The sequence below is a fragment of the Rhinoderma darwinii genome, chromosome 7 (genome assembly GCF_050947455.1).
Source record: "Rhinoderma darwinii isolate aRhiDar2 chromosome 7, aRhiDar2.hap1, whole genome shotgun sequence".
Lineage (NCBI taxonomy): Eukaryota > Metazoa > Chordata > Amphibia > Anura > Rhinodermatidae > Rhinoderma > Rhinoderma darwinii.
Window position 1 is genome coordinate 127,148,669 of NC_134693.1, and position 26,598 is coordinate 127,175,266.

The 26,598-nt window shown below is 41.4% G+C and overlaps 1 protein-coding gene across 3 annotated transcripts in view; it reads right to left on the reverse strand.

The window, feature by feature from the left end:
* Positions 1-26,598, reverse strand: part of ADAMTS9 (ADAM metallopeptidase with thrombospondin type 1 motif 9) — a 186,253-nt gene that overhangs the window by 31,339 nt on the left and 128,316 nt on the right. For all 3 annotated transcript variants that reach the window (XM_075833996.1, XM_075833993.1, XM_075833994.1), the window contains one exon: positions 11,168-11,335. In XM_075833996.1, coding sequence (XP_075690111.1) covers positions 11,168-11,335 — 168 coding nt within the window. The remainder of the gene's footprint in view (positions 1-11,167; positions 11,336-26,598) is intronic.

Here is a 26,598-nt window from a genome sequence, read left to right on the forward strand (position 1 = left end):
CAGCTGAAAAGATGCTGGAAGAGTGCCTGACGCCATCTGTCAAGCATGGTGGAGGTAATGTGATGGTCTGGGGTTGCTTTGGTGCTGGTAAAGTGGGAGATTTGTACAAGGTAAAAGGGATTTTGAATAAGGAAGGCTATCACTCCATTTTGCAACGCCATGCCATACCCTGTGGACAGCGCTTGATTGGAGCCAATTTCATCCTACAACAGGACAATGACCCAAAGCACACCTCCAAATTATGCAAGAACTATTTAGGGAAGAAGCAGGCAGCTGGTATTCTATCTGTAATGGAGTGGCCAGCGCAGTCACCAGATCTCAACCCCATAGAGCTGTTGTGGGAGGAGCTTGACCGTATGGTACGCAAGAAGTGCCCATCAAGCCAATCCAACTTGTGGGAGGGGCTTCTGGAAGCATGGGGTGAAATTTCTCCCGATTACCTCAGCAAATTAACAGCTAGAATGCCAAAGGTCTGCAATGCTGTAATTGCTGCAAATGGAGCATTCCAAGACCAAAGCAAAGTTTGAAGGAGAAAATTATTATTTCAAATAAAAATCATTATTTCTAACCTTGTCAATGTCTTGACTATATTTTCTAGTCATTTTGCAACTCATTTGATAAATATAAGTGTGAGTTTTCATGGAAAACACCAAATTGTCTGGGTGACCCCAAACTTTTGAACGGTAGTGTATCTTAACCTGTTTTTTTTTTAAATTTATATATATTTTTTAGATTCTATTTATTTTATTTTTATGACACTTGCTGTTTTTATATAATAGTGTATGTGCCATTAAAAGGGTTTTCCCATGAGAGACCTTCATGACATATCCACAGGATATGTCATAAATGTCAGATAGATGCGGGTCCTACCTTTGGGACCCGCACCTATCTCCAGAATGGGGCCCTCTAAACCCCGTTCTGCCGCTCTGTGTTGCAGCTGAATAAAGTGAATTCCGACCATGAAAAAGGTTTTATGGTTGTGAGTTACGAAAACAGCGTTGCCCGCTGAGCTGCGCTGTTTCCGTAAGTCCCATGGAACTGAATAGTAGTTACGGAAACCGCGTAGCTCAGCGAGTTAACTCCCGACCATGTAATCAGTAAGTGGCCGGGAGTCAGCGTGAGCACAAAAAGCTAGAATGGGGTTTAGGGGGCCCCGTTCTAGAGATAGATGCGGGTCCCAGAGGTGGAACCCGCATCTATCTGACATTTATGACATATCCTGTGGAGATGTCATAAATGTCCCTCATGTAGAAACCCCTTTAAATTTGCATTTATACTTTTCTCTATACGACATGTTGAGAGACATATTTTATTTGATACATTTTCATCCTAAATTTCCGGGGATACCAGAAACCCTCTCTCCAGTGCACTCGGTGCCTTGTATTATATTATTTGATTTATTCTTTTGTTACCTCTAGGGGTGAGCTGCCCTTTTGTTTAATATTAGAATACAATGCAGTGAGTAGATTTTACCACTTTTGCCACTTATTTGTACATGGCCAAGCTCTATCAAGTCAACATCTAAACCCAGGGCCCAAAATGCTGCTAAACATTTCTAGGAGGAATAACGGAGGCACAATGGAGAATTCTAAAAACATATGTTCCAGAATTTTATTTTGTGGGGAATAGAAGTCTTCAGAAAAATAGACATGTGACAGATCCTCTTTAAATGGGTTGTATGAGATTAGAAAAACATGGTGGCTTACTACCAGAAACAGCGCCACTTTTATTCATAGGCTGTGTATGGTATTGCATCTCAGAACCTTTGAAGAATATATAGCCTACAGCATATTCCTTGTAGGTTCGGTCTCACCAGCCAGATATTATGGGAATATTTCCAGGATGTGTGTATTTTCCCATATAACAGTGGGGCTGTTGTTTAGTTTGGGGCATGTAGGATGGTGGCCAGGTAATCCTGGCAGAAGAACACACGCTGCGTACTATTCTATTATACGACTTGCCTTGAATGGAATAATACTAAGTGCTTTACATCTACAGAGACTTGTACCAGCGTATCCTCACCCGGCTCCTCTTTTTAGTACAAGGCCATTATTTATACTCATCCTCCTCATCCTCCTCCTCAGTCATTTATGTGGTTTGCTTGTGTGCAGTTTATCATTACCATAAGTTTGTGTCCGTATTATGGACTCAACACCTGGAACCTCCACAGGTCTTCTAAACCGAATGTGGATCAGCATAAACCATAATGACCGTGTGAAACCAGCAGTAAGTGTTCAATTTCCCTGCAGCGCCACCTCAGTAGAAATTCAGCATTACACAGTGTCCACTCAAATTAATGGGTTGTCTGTGTAATACAGGACAGGTCCTCCACAGAGAGGCGCTCTTTATAACCGCTCTCTACTCCGTCCAAAAGATGAGGATCCTGAACAGTGAACCCCCCCTATTAACTCAGAATTCCCTAATAGGGTATATAAAAAAGTGTTTTCTAAATGTAAAAACTCCTTTAAATTACATTTTAATTTAGACTCTACTCCTAAATTGCATGAAATCGTAATGTACTTACACATGCAATTTTGTGGTGCTATTTGATGCACGATCGCTCCCCACACCTCACATATGATAGGTCACCTTGGTGACATATCGCTCACATTGCCGAATCCATAAGTAGGATTCAGAATAGTGTCTTGCGGTAATCACCCAAAAAATGCAACACTGCTAAAATTTTTGTGATTGCAAATTTTTCCGATTCATGACATCCAATGTGCACATGCCATGTAATGCGACCCAATATACATTACATAAGATATCGCATTATTATTTGCAGGGAATGTGCATGTGTGATAATCGCCTGCTCATAATCTCCATGGACCCGTGGCCTTACTTATGAGAGGGTCAAAAATTATATCTATCCATAATTTGGGTCTACAAAGACTTTATTGAGTACCTTGTGTCATATTCATTAGATGTAATTGGCATAAGAAAGGAAATAATTACAAAATACACTATAAAGCTGGTTATATATTCCAATTACCCATATGGATCACTCGATCCCCATCATTTCTTGTAGCGCCAGCCCTCTCTATATATAAACTGTTGTGTTTCATCTGTTTTACCTTAGTGGGGCCCATATGTCATAGTAGTCCTAGATAATATAATTGACAACAAATGCAATTCTGCCATAATATACAAAATATTTCAACACTTGTGGCTGTGTACTGTCAAACACATGCTCCTTTTCTCTTCTCTGCTTCTCATATAAACTGAGAATTAAGGAAGACGTTATAAACTGAGACATTCCTCCTCCTGGGGTCTATACATTGGTCAACTTTTCACCCCATGAGAGTCTCCTGATTTTCCTCACATTGCATTTATAAAAGCTTAAAGGGTAACTCAACTTTTAAAAAAACTTTTGACATGTCATGGTGATGTGTCAGAAGTTTTAAACGGGGTCGGAGCACTGAGACCTCCACCAATCGCTAAAACAAAGCGACAGAAGCCCTTGGGTGAGCGCTGTGCCGCGTAGTTTGCGTTCGGCTTTCCTCGGTGAGCGAGCGGTGTACGCACTCATAGACTTTCTATTGAGCCTGTATACTGCTCCGAGGATAGCTGATCTGAAACTAAGCGACACAACGCTCATCCGAGTGCTTCTGCCGCTTCGTTTTAGCAATCGGTAGGGGTCTCAGTGCTCGGACCCCAACCGATCAAAACTTCTGACATGTCACTATGACATGTCAAAAGTTTTTTAAAAGTTTAGTTACCCTTTGATGGGGTTCTCCCATCTTTTATGGCATATCCAAGGAAGATACTGTCTGATTGGGAGAACGGGGCCCCCTGACTCCGGTTCTGCAAGCATAGATAGCTGGCGGCAGTCACATCCAGATGGAGACTGAATGGAGAGGTGGCCGTCCATTCGCACTTCTCTCTATATTGGGAGTTGTGGAAACAGAATCAGATATTTATGGCATATGCTCTGCATATGAAGATAAGAAAGATTACAAATCTTTGATGAATAGGCTTCTTGATCTAATATCTAAGGCCCAGTTAACACTATGGGTAAAATACAGCGTAGCCCCCTACCTCTCACAGCTATTCCTGGTAGTCAGACACAGCTTGAAAAAAGCATCGTCTGAGATTCATTGAGCAGAAAATGTTAAAAGGACTTTTCCCCAAGAACAACATTTATCATCTATACACAGGATTGGTGATAATGTCTGATAGCTTGGGGCCCCATCTCTGGCACCCCATGATTACAAGAATGGAAAATGCTCGACCGCCACTCCTATTAAGCTCCTCCTCAGTGCAGGGGGTGCAGTGAGGAGGAACTGGGGGCTCAGAACCCTCTTTCTAGTGAACGGTGGGGCTCCCCTTCCCCACCATTCACTAGAAAGAGGGTTCTGAGTCCCCCGTTCCTCCACACTGCACCCTCTGCAGTGACGAGGAACTTGAATGGAGCTTTAATGGAGTAGGGATCGAGTGAATAGATGATAAATGTCGATCTTGGGACAACTCCTTTAAATTTAGCACAACTTGAACAGGAGTAAAGCATGTACAACAGATCTACACAGTCCTTACTAGGGAGAGACTGGCCCACCAAAGTACCCGAGGATCCTCCAGTGGGCCCAGGCTCTGACACAACAATGGGCCCCATAGGTCCAGCAGAAGACAACCCGGTTTGGAGGTGACTTTGGAGCAATAACTTGCCACTAGGGTCTATTTCTTATGGGATAATTCACAAATAACCCACTAGACCTTCTTGATGATATGTCCTGTGTGTACAATGATAACAACTAAGATTCCGTATGGATGGAGGGTGGGTCGTCAGAGTCATTTCTTCTGATGGGCCCAAGGAATCCTAGTCTGACACTTGACTGGCAAACCCTATGTGAGCTCTAATGGCAGCCATTAGGCTTGTCATGAAGTTTAAAACAGTGAGAAACAGTGCTTCATCTGTCCATAGGCTGTGCTTGGTATTGCAGCTCGTCTCCATTTAATTGAATATGTCTGAACTGCAATACCAGACACAGCCTATGGACAGACATGGAACTCCTTTTTCCTTATCCTGGACAAAACCTTAAAGAAAAGGCCGAATAAATTTTTTGACAGCTTCGCAGAAGAGCACAACTCCAGGATTTACATAGTAATTTTAGGTAGAAATGCTGTGTAATCCAGAGCAGATGGTCCGTGTCTATGTATGACAAGACAAGAGCAGATAAACATTGCATTACTGGAAGTATTTACCATATTATAGAGGCTCAGTCACATGTGAACCATTCATAGGTAAAACCAGTAATTATAGATGGGATTACCAGAGTTGACAGTTGTGAGTTTTTGGATGGAGGGACTGGGAAAATCTCCTGCCATCCTTAATTACTGGGTCATATTAATCCAACAAGCCATGTGCTTTCTAGCATTAAGACGCAGTATGGGTCCTCAATTACAGCGCGCTTTAATTCTCCAGTAAAACAAGGGTAGATTTCCCACTTAAAGGGGTTATCCCATGAATCATTTTCATACCAAAAGTCCCAAAATGCTGTTAAAAGCTGTTTTACGGTAATTTGCCGCATCTCTAGCATAAAAATAAAATACATTTTTTGTCATTTTTTGCTTCCCTGTGTCCCCCTTGGTGCTGCTGCTAATCTGTTCTGCTGGGGGAGGTGCTCTGTGTGGAATCATTCTCCTTCCTTCTCTGGCAGCTGATACTTTACATGCAGTAGGAGTCTCCTCCACTCTACTTCCATGCTACCGCAGAGGCTCTGCTCCTTACCTGACAAGCTGAGAAGAAGGAGTCTCCTTAGCTATACTGCCATGCTACTGCAGAGGCTCTGCTCCTTCCCTGACAAGCAGGGCAGAAAGCTATTTCTATTGGCTTCTTTGCAGTGAACAGAGGATCACAATGCAGAGATCTGGCTGTGGGGAGAGTAACTGAGTATGCGTGTTTACCAGCACTCAGCTCATTTGGTGGATGTGCACATAAGACTTATTAAAAAAATAATTGTATGCGGTTTGTGGAAAGACATCCCCTATAGTTTAATCCCGGCAGTTTTGCACTGACTGTAGTATTCCTGCTTTAGGATGAGCCACTATTTGGTCCAGGGTAAGAGACATATGATTCCCATAGGAGTAAATATGAACCCACATTCACAGGACAAGCTATTCTAGGAGGCCCCCATAGATTCCAGTCATAGATGCAGCACTGTTTATGCCTCATACATACAAGCATATTAGAACTCCATACATCCTCGCTGTTGTACAGAGCCGTAATATGGCATCCAAAAACTTATATTTGGCCCCACTGTACCTCCATATATTTCTGATTTCATACAGAATCCAACAGGAAAAAAAAATTGTGACGTGCGTCATCAGATACCGTATTACAAAGGTAATCTCCCCTTGAAGCATATCTCCGAAATACGCTGCAGTATTTGCCCCCATACGGCCTTCCTTCATACGGCTCTGTGATGTGCATGGGGCCAAATTCCATGTGCTGTAGGACCGTTTTAATAAGTTGGACCTATAGTGCAGTTCATCCTGTGCTTGCTGGTTCATGAACCTCCATCCTACCTTCTCGCACTGTCACTAGTCTCCGGCCACTGCGTTACGACTCGAGTAGGCCAGTTTGCCGTAAACAGCCCAGCGCGTTTTGCCTCACTGTTTCCGTAAATCCCATAGAAGAGAATGGGAGTTACAGGAGTTACGAAACTCAAATTTATGTTTTTTTTTTTACTACTTTTGCACAACAAAAATACTACTTTTACAAAAAAGTTTGTGTTTGTGTCACTGCATTCCAAGACCCATAATATTTTTATTTCCTCGTAGATTGAGCTGTAAAAAGATTGTTTTTTATTGGGTGACTAGTAGTTTTCATAGGTACCATTTTGGGGTACATATGACTTTTTGATTACTTTTTATTTCTATTTTTGGAGATGGGATGAATAAAAAACTGCTATTCTGGCAGTGTTTTGTAGGTTTTTGTTTTGACGTTGTTCACTGTGTGGAATAAATAATGTGTTCATTTTATAGTATGGGCCGTTATGGATGCAGCAATACCAATGGTTTATAGTTTTTTTATTCTTTTTAATTTTTTACATATTATAGTATTTTTTGACTATTAGGGTATGTTCACACGGCCAAATTTCAGACGTATACGAGGCGTATTATGCCTCGTTTTACGTCTGAAAATATGGCTACAATACGTCGGCAAACATCTGCCCATTCATTTGAATGGGTTTGCCGACGTACTGTGCAGACGACCTGTTATTTACGCGTCGTCGTTTGACAGCTGTCAAACGACGACTCGTAAAAATACAGCCTCGTCAAAAGAAGTGCAGGACACTTCTTTCAGACGTTTTTGGAGCTGTTTTCTCATAGACTCCAATGAAAACAGCTCCAAAAACGAGTTGGTAAAAAAATGAGTTGGTAAAAATGCGAGTTGGTAAAAAACGTCTGAAAAGCAGGGTCTGTTTTCCCTTGAAAACAGCTCTGGATTTTCAGACGTTTTGGTTGACTACGTGTGAACATACCCTTACGTACAATTTTGTGCATTTTAGAGATTTATTTGTTGTTTTTTTTTCACTTTTATTAGCCCTACTATGGGAATTGATCTTTAGATCACTGAGATAATAAACTGCAATACTTCTGTACTGCAGTGTCGTATACCTGTCAGTGTTAGGGTATGTGCACACGACCTCTTTTCAGATGTAATGGAGGCGTTTTACGCCTCGAATTACGCCTGAAAAGACGGCTCCAATACGTTGGCCAACATCTGCCCATTGCTTGCAATGGGTCTTACGATGTTATGTGCAGACGAGCTGTCATTTTACGCGTCACCATCAAAAGACGGCGCGTAAAATGACGGCTCGTCAAAAGAAGTGCAGGACACTTCTTGGGACGTTTTTGGAGCCGTTTTTACATAGACTATTGAAAACAGCTCCAAAAACGGATGTAAATAACGCTGCGAAAACGCAGCGAAAAACGCGAGTTGCTCAAAATACTTCTGAAAATCAGGAGCTGTTTTCCCTTGAAAACAGCTCCGTATTTTCAGACGTATTTTGTTAATCGTGTGAACATACCCTTACACTGATAGGCAGCCTATTGGGTCCTTCCTCCTATTAGGTCTTGCTCCCCATTATTAGGCCCTGGCTGCCATGCTAACCCATCAGTCTCTGCGATCGCATCGCCCTACCTTCCCTCTGTAAAACCACTTAGATGCCGCAGTGAGTATAGACTGAGGGCTTAATCATGTATGTTACAGCTGACACCCACTGCGGATGATGCGGGCATAGCTACTGAGTCCACGCCGTCCCCGCATCCAAACGAACCACTCCTCACACTGTACTATTACAGCGTGGGAAGGGCTTAAAAGAGTTCATACAAGAGGGCAACTCATAGACATACCTAACATGTCTGTTTTTCCCCAAATTGTGTTTATGCACACCTGCTAATTCCAGTCCGAAATGAGGACCTGCTGGTGAACAGGTGGATCTGCTGAAACTCCCTGCGATCAGCAGTCATCATTGTGGGAACTGGCTGCACATTACACCTGCAGCGGCCACTGCAGGTGTAATTTGGTACTACATGGCAGCTCTCCTTTCTGGCAGAGGTCCCCCATGACGTCCATATGTCCTAATGTGACGACCCTTTTAAATATTAGCATAGATAGAAGTAATGCAGGTAATTGTATTGCAAAAAACATGGTAACAGATATAAAGAAAATACATTTATGCCATTTCTCATGTTAGTCTCGCTGGAAGCTGCTATCTCCAACCTCCCATAATTCACTTTTTTTTTTAGCAATCCTAGTTTTATCTGTTTTATCTTAGAGGTCCTGGCATCTATTTAGTTGTCAAAAAAATTCCAATTGAACTCTAAGGAGGCGTTCACTCACAAGTGCAGAGATCCCAGGCTTTGTAGTACAGTGAACGCGTCTAGATTTTATACTTTTATATATACCTCATGCACTGACAGTCCTGCATGTGGAGGGCATATGGATTATAAAGCTTTTCTCCGTCTCTCTCCCACCTGAGCTTGTGACCTGACTGACTAAGCTTGCCCCCCAGAATTCGCTGGTGACTGTGCCAGCGGTGCCAACATGCACTACATATGGTTGCCTTGTAGTGACTAGGAGAGGTGTCTACAGATAACAGGTAAGTAATATATATTAAAGCATATTTAATTTGATTGTTTCCAATGAAAATTTGCATGCATATTAAACACATGGTAATCTTACATGACAGCAAGGAGCATCCAGTTTAGAATTTTAAAATGGAACTCCAGATCCCCCTTATTGAGGAGCCACAGCCACATATTCTTATTGTTGTGATGGAAACCAATACTCTATACACTGACTTCATGGTGAAATCGTTATTAGCCTGTGCCAATCTGAACAAGCAGAGCTGAAGTGTAAAGCATGGGGGAAGAACAGCATTCTGAGCATCTGGCCAGATGGGAAGTGGATTTCAGATGACTTTCATCTCCCATTAGCCAATACAGCTGCAGTCACTGAACACAGCAGTAAAAAGAAAAGCTAAAAAGCTGCCAGAACTAAAGATGATAAATAACAGGTAAGAAGTTTCCAGATGCACTTTGAGTTTAAAGGGTAACTAAACTTTAAAAAAAACTTCTGGCATGTCAAAGCGGCATGTCAGAAGTTTTGATTAGTGGGGTCCGAGCACTGAGAACCCCACCAATGACTAAAATGAATAGAGTTTCTATTGAGCCCGTACTCGAATACATTGATTTCCGGAAAAAGCTAAACAGAAACGAAGCGGCTGAGCGCTCATACGAGCACTTCTGCCGCCTCGTTTTGGCAATTGGTTGGGGTCTCAGTGCTCGACCCCCACCAATCAAAACTTCTGACATGTCACTATGACATGTCAGAAGTTTTTTGAATGTTTAGTTACCCCTTAGGGTGAAATTTTGCTCTAATGCCACAGCTACCCACATGGGCAGGTTTATAGAGAATTTAGGCCTGGGCAACAAGCAAAGTAGCTTGTTTAGGTTCTGTTCACATCTGTCACAGTGTTTCTGCTTATAACGGAAACCGTGACGCAGGGTCAGATCCGTCATCCAATGAATAACACCGGCGCCTGATATACCCAATTGTTATCTGTCTTTTTGACAGACAGAATGGCGCTGCATGAAGCACTAGTCTTCCCGTCAAGTCGGACAAAATCTGCGACGGAGATACTGGTGCAGGTATGAACAGAGCCGTATAGTCACCTTTTCTCATAATTTCAAAAGCTTTGTATATGAAATAGCAATGCCATACCATCCGGATCTGTCAGTAGTTTATTAATTTCCTATCTCCTAACTAATCTAACAGGCGCTATGATGCTGATAACTACAGTGTGATTTTTTTTTCAAAAACATTTATTATATGCAAAGTTATGAGCATTTTTATAAATATGCTAATTTGGCTATACTTGCCACATGGGAGGTGACTCTTTCTTTTCACTCTGGGCAGAGTAATGTTTTCTGTATGACGCTGTCCAATCAGCATACAGCTCCTCCCCCTTCCCTGCCCAGCAACACAGCCTGATCATATAGTATGGGACCCTGGTGTCATGTGAAAGATTAGAATCTCACCTTTCATATGACACCACTGAGATCTGGCTGTTTGAAGTGATCCCCCATCCCTCCAGCCTCAGTCTCTCACACAGGCAGAAGCAGCTTCATGCTGATTGGACAGCGTCAGAGTCTGTGAGGTAGCTCCACCTCCGAAGAATCGCTGGTGTTGACACCCACTTGTCTAGTGTAGCCTCATTTACATATTTAGAAAAAAGCTCATAATTTTTAAAATAATAAACGTTTTGGGATATCATTTTCACTAACATCAGATTAGCTAGAAGATTGGGCATTATTAAACTAGTGACAGATCCTCTTTAAATAATATATTTCACAAAATATCTAAATAATACTACCGTATAATGCAGACTACTAGAAGTGACAGCGGAGGAGTACCGTATGTTTATCCGCAGCACTCTCGGTTTGCTCCTGAGGGTCTTGTCCACAAGGATCCCTAGAAAACCCTCCAAAACTGGACCTACCCCAAAAACATCTATATCTTTTAGCTTTTATATTGATAGTCTGAACACCTTGTGTTATCATGATTCTAATTATTTACTGTATTGTATGCAATCATAATATAGTCCAAAAAAAAGCATTCCCGAGTTCTCTACGTAGACAAAAAATTGTGCCGGTAACTTACTTTTCCCCACTCCCCTGCTTTCCACTTTGGGCACCGCCCCCCTCGACATTTTTTCTGTATGTTTGGCTTTGCAAGGTGCTTGCAGTATTCATTTCCACCATTGGATCCATCTTTAGCCACACAGTACACGGCCCTGTTCTTCACGCCACGTCCACAGGACACAGAGCACTGCAACAAAATCAGAACAAAAAAAATTGTTATTCATTGATTTTAAGATTAAAAAATATAATACAAATATTTTAAAGCACAAAAACTAAATAGAATGTTCCATATGTACATATAGAAATTCATTTTTGATACATAAAATAATATTTTGCTAAAAGGGGTTCATAATTGTTAATGCATACTGTCCTACCAATAAAACACAGATTTCAATGACTGCAGCGCCTTATGTTGGCACTTTTTGTTTACATTCATACACATATGTTGATCCCTATGATGGCACATCAATGCACCAGATGTATGTAAGCAGAGAAACCCCTCTCCCTGACGCATTTCATGGTCTCTAAGATCAACACTAGGGGGCAGAACGGCAGCAGTGGCATTTCTGAGAAGTCAGCACACTACATGTACAGTGTTGGACTGGAGATCCTTGGGCATACGAGTCTCTGTCACCACATTATTAGTGTCCCATCTTGTACATGATGTGATCGGCGCTGTAATGTAGGTAACAGCAGTGTTTTTTATTTAGAAAAACAAACTATTTTCACCAAGTTATGACCTATTTTAGCTTTATGCTAATGACTTTCTTAATGCCCAACTGGGCGTGTTTTTACTTTTGACCAAGTGGGCGTTGTGGAGAGAAGTGTATGACGCTAACCAATCAGTGACCAATCAGCGTCATCCACTTCTATCCATTCATGTACTCAGATCTGTCACTTACTCACACATTAACGTTACTGAAGTGTCTTGACAGTGAATAGACATCACCTCCAGCCAGGACGGGATGTCTATTCACAATCTGGGCACTTTGCTAACGTTTGTGTGGGACTTACAGCACAGCAAGCGTGATCTCGCTTGCTGTGATGTAAGTCCCACACAAACGTTACCGAAGTGTCGGGATTGTGAATAGACATCCCGTCCTGGCTGGTAGTGATGTCTATTCACTGTCAAGACACTTCAGTAACGTTAATGTGTGAGTAAGTGACAGATCTGAGTACATGAATGGAGAGAAGTGGATGACGCTGATTGGTCACTGATTGGTTAGCGTCATACACTTCTCTCCACAACGCCCACTTGGTTAAAAGTAAAAACACGCCCAGTTGGGCATTAAGAAAGTCATTAGCATAAAGCTAAAATCACTCATAACTTGGTGAAAATAGATTGTTTTTCTAAATAAAAAACACTGCTGTTACCTACATTACAGCGCCGATCACATGATGTAAGAGATAGGGACCTTATAATGTGGTGACAGAGCCTCTTTAAGAAGGGATCAAGTGCCTACTCTTCACCTATATAGAGAGCAAGTGAACGCGCACAGACCATAACATCAATCAGGACTAAAAAGTTATTGGTGAAATAGTCCTTAACCTCAAGCAGAAAAAACACTTTCTTATTGTGTATACCAATTAGATCCAAAGAAGTGGAACAAAACTCCAAGGTTTTTCTGTTTAAACTTTTTCAAAAAACATCAGCTACTACAGTAAACCTGCCGATAGACAGCTGCGATCTGTTCAATGATCACGGTCTTCCTGTTTTGAGTGGAAGTGGTGGTACCAACGCATGTGCCACTAGTAAAATCCAATAAATCTCTAGCATAGAATAAGGTGTCCATAGGTGGACAAACATCTGACACTAGTGATGTGGGACATCTGACCATCTGTGGCTGCCTATAGTTTTCATGGGAATTAAAAAGACTCATATGGCAATAATCTGAATTATGTTTTCGCTTCCTTGGATTTCTTGGATTGGAACTAGACCTATCCGAAGAAACGTCAATTCTCATATTCATTATGGAAGATAATGGACCTGACATTCAGAACCCAATTCACTTTAAGATCTATATAAATAACCCAAAATGTGCCCAACCTTATTTAAATATTCTGAGATATAGATATTCATTTAGATATGTAGTTAAATGCATTCTACTGTTCCCTGTTATCAGTGTTCTTCGGGGTGACTGACAGAAGGTCTACTAAAATGTCTACACCCCAGATCATTACTTTATTTGCTGCACTAGTATGGTGGTGTATATTTTAGGTTTTAAAAGAGAAATAGCAACTACTTTGGTCTGTATCCTCCAAACCCCTTTTTGAAAAATTCGACACAGGGTTAATCCACCAAAAACAACAAGAAGTTCAAATCGGCTAACGCGCTTTCTAAGACTATTTCATTTTATTTTTGTAGGTACCATATTCACATCAAGAGCATCTATCTAACTAAAATGTCTGTACACAATAACTAAAAAAGCCATCTGTTGTTCTATTCATGGTGTCTCGGCACCTTTCGTCAACCTTTCTTAACAGGTTCAGTGAACATCCTTAGTCTTGACCACTTGTGGTATTCTGACACGTTCACTTTGATTCCTTCTAAGGCTCCTCTAAGATGTTAGAATCAAAAGAATTCTATATCGTGACCGAAATTAAACATGACAGCTGCTTGTAGCACCGGCCTCTCAAACAGCACGACGCATTTCGCTCCGCCATCAATTTGCACAGTGCTCCATGACATGCGGTTTCATCATACACTTCTACAATTATGGCAATTCTGGTAAATTTTACTGTTATTTTTTTTACTTTAACAGGAAATAAAAACATCAAAGGGAAAAAAGGAGACAGTATACAGAGGCCCCAATCACCAAGCTGGCCTCCGGTTCTTGACATTGCCGCCCATACTTACCGCTGTGCTTTTATCACAGGAAAAATGCTATTTGGTATGGTCAGTAAGCTGCATCATTCGGTAGGCAAATACAATGTTCTCAAAGATCAAATATAATTGGATATGTCAGGGCGGTCACAGGGAGACTGTCTTAGTAATCATTAAATATAATGGCAAGTGACGCGAAAGGAACAATTCCAAATCAAATAACATCCGAGATATCCCCACCATAAGGGGGGTAACCTCCCGCTCTTACAATTGTGCGTGCAATTTTCGGCCTACATAGTAATGTATATCATGTGCAGGACAGTCATACTCATTTTCCATTTGTCACAAAAGTAACGTTGCAGGTGGAAACCATTTTCCTTTAGGTTCAGACCTCAATGGAGGTTAGCTGACATGACAACAAATATCTTCTAAAAAATGTAAGGACCATTGGAAGCCATTTATATAGTCATTTGGCTTGGCCCCTGACCCACGTCTGTCTGTACAAGACTGATTGAAGCCACAATCCTTCTTTGTTCAACATAAATCAACTATAACACACAATTGAGACAGCCATTTTTTGGATTCAAGTCAATTATTATTCTTAAAAAAATTCCTGTGTAGTCACTGCATACACATAGTATACTTAATATTGCATATGTTTGTAGAATATACATTTATTTGCCTTCTTGCATCCCCCTTAGAGTATTCTGTAGACTGTGCTAACAGGTTGCCCAGCAACCACATGACTTCCTGTTTGGATGACCACCATTTCAGTACATATAGCTACATGCATAGAAGTGGTCACAGGAAGTTCTATCTGCTCTACAATACGCGGCCTCTCCATGCTTGGCTTATTTAGGTCACTCACGCTCAGGCAACATGTAGCATGAGAAGACAAAGGAAAATGTGTGGGAAAAAAGATGTTAAGTCATGTGCTATTTGTGTAATGAAAGAGGGACTAACGGGGGGGGGGGGGGGATAATGTGTAGCAAGTGGACAACTGTAAGCAAACATATATTTCCATAAACACACGCTTTCTAAGCAGCAAGCAATGGCAAATCTAACAAAGGCCGACTGTCCACAGTAACAGATGGACATGAGGTGTAATGCATTTAATCCACCGTAGGAGATGCCTAATTTGCTATGGAGGTTAATGTTATGGAGAGGCAGCAGACGTGTTCCCCTAAATTGAGCCGTTTATCACCATTTTTCAGATCTGGAAGAAGATTGGAGTCTGACAGCATTCCAAATAAGTTATGTTCTACAGCTAGAAACATATGACCTCTGCTGAGATCAAGAAGTGGACAGCCAGATTCATGTATTGTTATATACATGGAATATTTAGGATAAGTCTTTCTTTCTTTCTTTCTTTCTTTCTTTCTTTCTTTCTTTCTTTCTTTCTTTCTTTCTTTCTTTCTTTCTTTCTTTCTCTTTCTTTCTTTCTTTCTTTCTTTCCTTCCTTCCCTCCTTGCTTCCTTCCTTCCGTCCTTCCTTTCTTCTCCTTCCATTCCTTCCTTCTCCTTCTTTCCTTCTCCTTCCTTCTCTTTCCTTCCTTCCTTCCTTCCTTCCTTCCTTCCTTCCTTCCTTCCTTCCTTCCTTCCTTCTCCTTCCATTCCTTCATTATCCTTCCTTCCTTCTCCTTCCTTCCTTCCTTCATTATCCTTCCTTCTCTTTCCTCCATTCTCATTTCTTCCTCCCTTCCTTCTTTATCCTTCCTTCTCCTTCCTTCCTTCCTTCCTTCTCTTTCCTTCCTTCCTTCTCTTTCCTTCCTTCCTTCTCTTTCCTTCCTTCCTTCTCTTTCCTTCCTTCCTTCTCTTTCCTTCCTTCCTTCTCTTTCCTTCCTTCCGCACAGTCTGAACCTTATGCTAGTTCAGATCCTGCTTCATAAATGACACTGAGGCTCTATTCACACTGTGTTTGCAGTATATGTTCAGCGTATGCGCCGGGAAAGCTCCAAATGCATCAACACGGCCCCATTGACCCATTAACTTCTGCCAAAAAAGTGTCCTTTTGGCATACATCAGGGATGTATTCAGCATCATACTTTTTTTTTTTACTGTGTTCAATAGAGTAGTCGACTACGCTATTGCAAATAAAGGCTTCCAGTAAAAAATATATATAGTGTGGGATAAGTTTATTTTACAGTGGGTCCCTATGGGCAACATATGCCACTGTTTGCCTATACAATGGCATATTTTGGATCCTTCGTTGTAGGTTTACGCTGGAAAATACTGCCAAAGTATACCTACAACTGAAGACTCAATGTGAATACAGCCTAAGGGCTTGTACACACACAACAGAATTGCTGCAGAAAATTTCTGCAGCAATTCCGTTGAAAGTCAGACTTTCCGCTCCTGCAAAAACGCACATCCTGTGATTTTTCTGGGAGAAAATGGTGTGTAAATTGCTGCATTTTTCACAATGATAGGAGATGGCGACATCTCCTCTAAAAAACGCAGCAATTCTGGACACTTTCCGCAGCAGGAGTTGACATGCTGTGGTCTGAAAAATATGCACCGCAGGTCAATTTCTGCTTGGAAATTTCTACGCAGCGTGTGGATGAGATTTCTTAAATCTCATCCACTATGCTGCTACTGTATTCTGCTGCGTTTTTTCCGTCCGAATTTCCGACAGGAAAAATCGCAGCAATTCCGCAGCGTGTGGACGAGCCCTTACACTGCAGATTCCTAACAGCAGCATGGTTCCTCTCTGGTAATATATAGGGTGGCCTTCCCCAAGCATTAAACAGAGTATTTTTTTTCTTTCTTTACCCCACATAGAAGTGAGGGTGAGTGGAGTTTTCCTTGTCTGGATGGAGGGTAAGAGAAGATTGAATGCATTGCTCTGCTGCACAGCATCACGGTACCTTTATAACCACGCATATTGCATTTTATCAACATGGCAAAATAAACAGATGCAGCAGTCTCCAGTTTAACACAATCCATCTCTGAGCCATCACTTTTCTATTAGCTGTTACATGGTCCTTCAGAGACAATTAGCAAGTGACCTTACTGTCATTACTGTCACTTGCTAATTACCCTTTATGAGAAGCTGCCATGTTAACAAGACTGAATGAATGAACTCGGCCACATCTGTATTCTCTCTACTATTATTCAAATATCTTCAGTTTTACTAATCTCCTGAAACAAGTGCCATTGTCCTGAGTTTATTTGTCCTTTAAGGTACTGCCACTTCAGGGTTATTCCCAGGATCCTGGGACCTCTCTACAGCCGGACTCTATTATAGTGTAATAGCCCTAGTTACTATCTTTGTCAAGAGACAAAAGTTCTTTTAATCTGAGTTATCTGTGATGCTCCTCAGTGTCCCGTTCCTCTTTGATATACCATACACTTTAAGATTTGCAAGACAATACACTTATCATTTTGCAATAATCAATATGTTTCTATTTATTCTAGTTTATTTCTCCCTCTTTATAATCAAAGCAAATAGGATTGCAAGTAGGCAAAATCATAAGGGGCACCAAACTGAAGGGAGGAATTTGGTATAATCCAATTATTTAAAACAGATGGAAAACCGGCACTGTGGAATAAAAATTGCAATGTTATAACATGAACACATTTATTTCAGGCTAAGCATGAAGACGACCCCTTTTATTAGGACTTGTGAACGTCATAGTGGAGGGTCCCCCTCTATGGCCCAGAGTGAGTAAGAGCGACTCCTGTGTGGTTGACCCAACCCAACAATGTATTACATGGTGGACAACCAATTTTAATGTCAAACATATAAGCGTATGTTCACACGGCTTATTTTCGGACGTTTTTCGTAAAAAAAATTGGAAGCAGAATGCCTCCAAACATCTGCCCATTGATTTCAATGGGAAAAATGGAGTTCTGTTTTTTTTACGCGGCCATTTTGAATAATGGCTGCGTAAAAAAACACCCACGAAAAAGAAGTGCATGTCACTACTTGAGCCGTAAAAAACGCAGCGAAAAACGCGAGTTGCTAAAAAAACGGCTGAAAATAAGGAGCTCCTTATTTTCAGAAGTTTTTTTAGTAAGGGTATGTGCACACACACTAAATACGTCCGTAATTGACGGACGTATTTCGGCCGCAAGTCCCGGACCGAACACAGTGCAGGGAGCCGGGCTCCTAGCATCATACTTATGTACGATGCTAGGAGTCCCTGCCTCTGCGTCTAACTACTGTCCCGTACTGTAATCATGTTTTCAGTACGGGAGAGTTGTCCTGCAGCGAGGCAGGGACTCCTAGCGTCGTACATAAGTATGATGCTTGGAGCCCGGCTCCCTGCAGTGTGTTCGGTCCGGGACTTGCGGCCGAAATACGTCCGTCAATTACGGACGTAAATAGTGTGTGTGCACATACCCTAAGTGTGTGAACATACCCTAATACTAGATTTAACCAGCAGGGGCTGCTACAGTGAAAATTCATGGCTCCTCCTGGCAAAAACAGGTGATCGCTGGGGATTTCTGAAGCCGAACCCATAGCGATCAGTTGACCACTTTCATGAGTTAACCACTTAAATAATCTTCAACAAACATGTAAGTAGAGTTTAAATTTGATGCCTATGGTCACACCAAAGCCACGTAGTCCTAGCCTTTTAATGTGAAATCCCTGTAGGCAACAGATCAACCGACAATGCTTCAAGAAAATCACATTAAAGGGATTGTATGAGATTAGAAAAATAGATCTGCATTTTTTTTCCAGAAACAGCGCCATTCTCTTCCACTGGCTGTGTCTGGTATTTCAGCTCTGCCGTATTCAAGTGAATAGGGTTGACTTGCAATACCGGACACAGACCATGGACAAGAGTGGCGCTGTTTCTGGAATTTTTTTTAGACCTTGGTCTTACAATACATTTAAGGGCTAGACAGGTGACTTTAGATATCCTAGACCTGAAAGTCTAGTAGCAGTCAACAGAGACCTTCATTGTCACGTAACTGTATCCATTCGCTCCTACTGGATCGAGCGATTTGGCTCATACAACCCATTCATGGCTAGGGCTGTGCTCCTAATGTGATGGTGGAACCCTAGCATAGCTGGAGAATATGTTTTCTATTACTATTCAGCATAAATGAGATTCAATTTCCCATACATTAAAGCAAACCAGGTACTAACAAATATAATAACAGCAATCTAGCCACATTGAGATGTTCCACCGATCACTAAAGCAAGAGGGAATTTAGTTAAAAACAGGTCTTTGTATTAAAATTTAACCGTATGACCTTTTTTTGGCAGGAAGGGGAGTAATGAAGAACCGCTATATGTACACGAAAACATCCGTATGTGTTTACAGTGTGTCTGACAAATCTAATAAAAAATGTGTTTTCTCGAAAATAACAGAACATTTGTATTTTTTTTCCAGGTACGCAGAGGAGAGAAGGGTAGAGTATTTCAGCATATGTATGCCATATGCGGAGAACCCAGCAAGGCGCTTTTTTTAAGAACAGTAATTTATGGGCCCCCAGAATGCTTTGCATATGTCATACAGAGTTCTTAAAACACAACTCGGACAATCTGTTTACAACTGTTTCCTATATACAGCAGTTATAGGTAATGTAAGAATTATCTCCAATCTTTTCTTACCATGTATAAGATTAGAAAAACAGGGATGGTTTCAGAAACAGCGCCACTCGTGTGCATAGGCTATGTCTGGTATTGCAGCTTAGCCACAAAAAAATGAATGGAATTGAGCTGCAATACCACACACAGCCCATTGACAAGAGTGGTGCTGTTTCTGAAGGAGAGCAGCCATGTTTTTTCATGGAATGTTCTTAATGGAATGTAGATAACTTGATACATTAAATCCTAAAATTTCAAAAATATTTTACAATACAAATCTATTTGGCAAAGTGGAGCAGAACCCTATTTTTACTAATCACGTATAAAATATGTATAAGGAAATTCCTTTAGAGTATGTTCACACTGCTTATTTTCGGCCGTTTTCGCCTCCAAACATCTGTCAATTGATTTCAATGGGAAAATCGGCGTTCTGTTCCGATGGGTCGTTTTTTTAGCATAAGGAAATGCCCGTGAATAAGAAGTGTATGTCACTTCTTGATCCGTTTTTGGAGCCGTTTTTCATTGAGTCAATGGAAAAACAGCTAAAAAAAAACGGCCGCAAGTTTTATTTGCAAAGTATTATTCATCCTATAGTTTCATTCTTTAACAACTTCCCCACGATTCCATGAAGTGCGACACTGTAGGAAACAATGGGGCAGATTTATCAAAACAGTCTGACTGTAAAACTGGCCTCCTTGCCCATAGCAACCAATCACAGCACAGCTTTCATTTTTCTAGAGCAAGTTAAGAAATGAAAGATGAGCTCTGATTGGCTGCTGTGGGCAACAAGGACAGATTTACTGTCAGACAGTTTTGCCCCATAATTATGGTGACGGATCCGGTGCAAGTGGTTTCTGTTTGTCACCGTTGTGTAAGGGTTACGTTGTTTTGACGGAATGAATAGCGTTGTCGACTACGGTATTGCTACTGTCAAAACGACGGAACCCTTGCACAACGGTAACAAACGGAAACTATTTACACTGTATCCGTCACCATGAAAATCAATGGTTTCCGTTTGTTTCAGTCAGGGTTCCGTTCTGAGGGAAAGCTCTGACGTACGCCTGAACAGAGCCCTGATGCAGATGTGAACGAAGCCTTACCAGCTTAAGGCTGGATTCACACACATCGTTTTGCTGCGTTTTTGTGTCTTTTTTGTGACATTTTTAATGGCGTTTTTTTTTTCGCAGCGTGCTTTGTTACGTTTTTTTATCAGTGCGGCAAGCTGTTAAATTACAGTCCGTAGTAAAATATAAAATACTCTACACACAACTGTGTTTTGATTAGTGGCATTTTTGAGGCAATTTTGTGGTCAGTGGAAAGTGCTCTGCGATGCGTTTTTCAATTCCGCGGTCTGTCAATTTATGCTGCGTGTTCTGTGCGGAGATGCTGCGTGTTTGGCCCATAGACTTCACTGGGGAGCAGAAATTCCGCCACAGATTTATGTTGTTGCGGTTTTTACAGCATTTACGCAACAGAAACGCAGTAAAAACCGCTGGAAATTTAACACTAAACCGCAGCGGAAAAGACGCAGCATTTCAACAGCAATATTAGCAGGAAAAACTGATTTCTGTGACAGATTTACCAGCGTTTTTCTAGAGATTCTGCTGCAGATTTTCTGTTGTAGAAAATCTGCAGCATATCCTGTGTGGGAACATACCATTAGGCCTCATTTACACGAGCGTATTATACGCGCGTGCGACGCGCGTGCTTTTCACGCGTGTCGTACGCACCTATAATAGTCTATGGGGCTGTTTAGACGATGCGTGAATTTTGCGCTGCGTGAGTGCGTTGCGTAAAACTCACGACATGTTCTATATTCTTGCGTTTTTCACGCAACACGCACCCATTGACTTCAATGGGTGCGTGAAAACAACGCATGCCACACTGACGGTCCTGCGTTGCATGCGCGAAAATCACGCAAGAGCTGTCAAAAGGATGAATGTAAACAGAAAAGCACCACGTGCTTTTCTGGTTACAAACATCCAAACGGAGTGTCAAATTAGAGATGAGCGCACCGAACTTCACCGGGTTCGGCCGAACTCGTTTTAACCGAACCCGGCAAAAAATGTTCGGGTACGCGACGTCAGGAGACAGTCACTGCCCACGGTGCTCAAAGACTTAAACTGTTTCAGCACCATGGACAGTGACTTTCGATCACAATATACATATACGTGTAAAAAAAAACAGAAGTTCTGACTTACCGATAAGTCCCGGCTCCTTCCTCCAGTCCGACCTCCCGGGATGACAATTCAGGCCAAGTGACAGCTGCAGCCAATCACAGGCCAAGCACAGGCTGCAGCCAATCACAGGCTGCAGCGGTCTCATGGCCTGCCGCGTCATCCTGGGAGGTGGGGCCGGATGACAAGAGAGGGACGCGTCACCAAGGCAACGGCCGGGAGACCGGACTGGAGGAAGCAGGCAGTTCATGGTAAGTGTGAACGTCTTTTTTTATTCACAGGTTGGTGTATATTGTGATCGGCATTCACTGTCGAGGGTGCTGAAAGAGTTACTGCCGATCAGTTAGCTCTTTCAGCACCTTGGACAGTGACGGGCGTCGACTACCTCATCTCTATGATGGCGGCTGCGTGAAAATCGGAGCTGTCAATTGCCTTTTGCGCACGCAAAACGCACACGCTCGTGTAAATGAGGCCTAAGGCCGAGTTCACATGAGCGTAGTTCACGTCCGTGATACGCGCGTGAAAATCACGCGCGTCACACGGTCCTATGTAACTCAATGGGGCCGCTCAGACAGTCCGTGATTTTCACGCAGCGTATGTCCGCTGCGTGAAACGCACGACATGTCCTATACTTTGAGGTTTTTCGCGCATCACGGACCCACTGAAGTCAATGGGTACGGGAAAATCGCTCACGACACACGGAAGCACTTCCGGGTGACGCATGTGATTTGCGCGACAGAAAGAAGTGAAGGTAAACATAAAAGCACCTCCTTCTTTACTGTTTCGTAACATAAAAACAGAGTGTCATAATGATGCCGGCTGCGCGAAAATCACGCAGCGACGCACCACATACTGATGACACGCGGAACTGCAAGGCGCGCAAAATGCAGCATTTTTTGCGTGCGCAAAACGCACACGCTCGTGTGAATAAGGCCTAAGGCTGAGTTCACATGGGACGGATATGCTGCGTAAAAGCACCCAGCGTATCCGTATGTTTGCCGCAGGGAATTCCGGTAGAAAAACTGCACCAAACTGTGGTGCAGGTTTTCGCCCGGAATGTCCGCTGCAGAAAACTGCGGCACCAGCCGGCCTCTTGGGATGACGTTTCAGCCCATGTGACCGCCGTTACAGCCTGTGATTGGCTGCAGCGGTCACATGGGATGAATCGTCATCCCAGGAAGCCGTGCCGGAGGGAGGAATACAGACTTCTGGGTAAGTATCAGGCATAAAACGCAACAACTGCTATTTGTTGCGGGATTTGGCTCCCCATTGAATTCAATGGGGAATTCCCGCAACAAATAAGCTGCTTTTACGCAAATACAATTGACATGCTGCGGAATACATTTCCTCAGCACAAGTCAATTTCTGAGAGGCTTTTCCACTCAGTTTTTACGCAGCGTGTGGACGGCGTTTTTTAAATCTCATCCTCTTTGCTGCTACTGTATTCTGTATTTTTCCGTCTGCAAATCCGGATGGAAAACACGCAGCAATTCGTGTGAACAAGACCTTTCAGGTGTCTGAAACTGGCCACTGACATTAGCGGAGTTGATGAAACAGTTTCCTTAATTCTTTACTAGTTGGGGTACTATTAAAAAGTACAATCAAAATCAGTTTGATTATCTAAATCCAATGGGGTGATTTTTAAAGGGATTGTCCACTTAATGGACTGGATACCCCTCCTGAATCGTATTCTGTAAATTCCACTTTGTAGTCAGGTGTTTCCAGGTTGTCATGATCCACTACAGAGGCATCAAATTTGTGACAATCCAACATTTCGTGATTCCTTTTTTTGGGATCGGGAGTTCATAGTGATGAAATATAATGATACAATAATACAGTAAAGTATAAAAAAACGCTGCCATTAAATAAAGTGAAGTGCAATGATCAGCACTAAGTACAGTAACCCATAGCAACCAAACATTCCAATAAACTTTTGATGTATTTCCCCTTTAAGTAAACCAGCTTCAATTTGGAAGAATCTGCAGCAGCTGGTACCCACAGCGCCCGGTATCGCTCATTCCGCACCGGATAAAGGACTGTAACGTTACATTACACAGAACATTAGTTTGCATTCTCAAAAAAGTCAGGAAAGAGCGATCCCCGGTCTTATGGATTTCTGTGCCTGCTTTCTATGCAGCGCTACGGTGTCGCAAGAGGCCTCTAAGGGAAGGATGATTTACGAGGTCATTACAGTACATATTAAGGTCGGCTCTTCTTCTATGCAGGAAACAAAAATGTTAGTGCGAGCTTTTATAAAATTCCTGCATCTGTTGCTAGTAAAAGTTTAGGGGAAAAATGGTGGTTACCATGTTTATAATAAATGACTAGTACTGCATAGTCTATCAAAGTGAACTATTCATTACTAGGGATGGGGTACTGTATAAAGCGATGTATACCTATATCATACAATATAAACATACTGCCACAATCACACGAATAAAACATACAATATTACAGTTGTAGATATATTGCGTGCAATGTTTTGCCTGCAGCAGATCTATAGATGTCCTCCAATTGGAAAGGCAAGAGAAGCTGTAGGGACCATCAGAATACTATTCTGTACAGTGCCACACAATGCCAAAGTAAATACCACCATATAGTGCTCAAATACCAACATACAGTCACCAAGTAACAGTTCCATGTGTCATTTAATAACAGGGCTATACAATTAATAATAAAATGTCTGGTGGTCACAAATGCCCCTGAGGCACTCCCTGCAGCAGGTCGCACACCCATAAGGCCGGCCATGGGGATCTATGATCTCTATAAAGGTGCATTTTCATGTGCCGAATGCACACTAGTGTGCTGCGTGGCCAATACCCGCATGGCATAACCATGCATGGTTTGCAATTTGTTTTTTTGCTATGCGGCTATACAGATGAAACATGTGCTTTTCACCTGTTAAAGGCGTGCAGTGAAAAACGGCGTTGCAAAACTACCGTTCGGCATGTGAGACTTTACACACCTGTATTTTACTGATTACCAATGACATACAAGACCCCTTAGGCAACTTGCATATAATATATTTCCCTGCTTTGAGCACTGTTTGGCACAATTAGTTATATGAGCACAGTTTGGCGCTATTATTTATGAACTATTAAGCGCTATTATATGGGCACGGTATGGCACTATTATTTATGAACTATTAAGCTCTAATATATGAGCACTGTTTGGCGCTATTAGTTATATGAGCACTGTTTGGCGCTATTATTTAGTAAATATTAAGCTCTATTATATGGGCACTGTATGGCACTATTATTTAGGAACTATTACGCTCTAATATAAGAGCACTGTTTGGTGCTATAACTTATATGAGCACTGTTTGGTGCTATAAGTTATATGAGCACTGTTTGGTGCTATTATTTAGTAACTATTAATCTCTATTATATGAGCACTGTAGGACGCTATTATTTAGGAACTATTAAGCTCTAATATATGAGCACTGTTTGGCACAATTAGTTATATGAGCACAGTTTGGCGCTATTACTTAGGAACTATTAAGCGCTATTATATGGGCCCTGTATGGCACTATTATTTATGAACTATTAAGCTCTAATATATGAGCACTGTTTGGCGCTATTAGTTATATGAGCACTGTTTGGCGCTATTATTTAGTAAATATTAAGCTCTATTATATGGGCACTGTATGGCACTATTATTTAGGAACTATTACGCTCTAATATAAGAGCACTGTTTGGTGCTATAAGTTATATGAGCACTGTTTGGTGCTATTATTTAGTAACTATTAATCTCTATTATATGAGCACTGTAGGACGCTATTATTTAGGAACTATTAAGCTCTAATATATGAGCACTGTTTGGCACAATTAGTTATATGAGCACAGTTTGGCGCTATTATTTAGGAACTATTAAGCGCTATTATATGGGCACTGTATGGCACTATTATTTATGAACTATTAAGCTCTAATATATGAGCAAAGTTTGGTGCTTTTATTTAGTAAATATTAAGCTCTATTATATGGGCACTGTATGGCACTATTATTTAGGAACTATTACGCTCTAATATAAGAGCACTGTTTGGTGCTATAAGTTATATGAGCACTGTTTGGTGCTATTATTTAGTAACTATTAATCTCTATTATATGAGCACTGTAGGACGCTATTATTTAGGAACTATTAATCTCTAATATATGAGCACTGTTTGGCACTATTAGTTATATGAGCACTGTTTGGTGCTATTATTTAGTAACTATTAATCTCTATTATATGAGCACTGTAGGACGCTATTATTTAGGAACTATTAAGCTCTATTATATGAGCATTGTTTGGCGCTATTATTTATGAAATATGAAGCTCTATTATATGAGCACTGTATGGCATAATTATTTAGTAACTATTAAGCTCTGTTATATGATTACTGTATGGCATGGTACCGTTGTGTGTGTACTGTATGGTAGTTCTTGAAATTGTGATCATACTACTGCATGTAATCTTTTAATGTTATTATTATTACTTCCATCATTAACTGCAGCATTTCGCAACAGCTAGAGAGCGACAGACTGGAGACCACTGCCATAGAAGATGTTTTTTTCACACACATTGCATCAATAATTGTCCCACATATTCCAGTCCTTCCAAACTACTACAACAATGTGTTCTTATGTAAATGGTGACACTTATTGTAACCGTTCCTTTTAATAATTTCAGATTTGTGTATACAATTTTGTGCAAATTCGTTAGGGTCACAATACAGATACGATACAGATTCTGAACTGATCGGTAAGCTGTAAGTTGCTATAACAACTCACGGCACTTGTCATCATTCAGACATTTTAATTCTAAAGTTCGCAAGCTATTAGAAGCAAAGAAACCTCACAGAAAATACAAGACAATGAGACTACAAATGCTGTATGTGATATTTGTGACAACTTTAGTTTTTTATTCCCT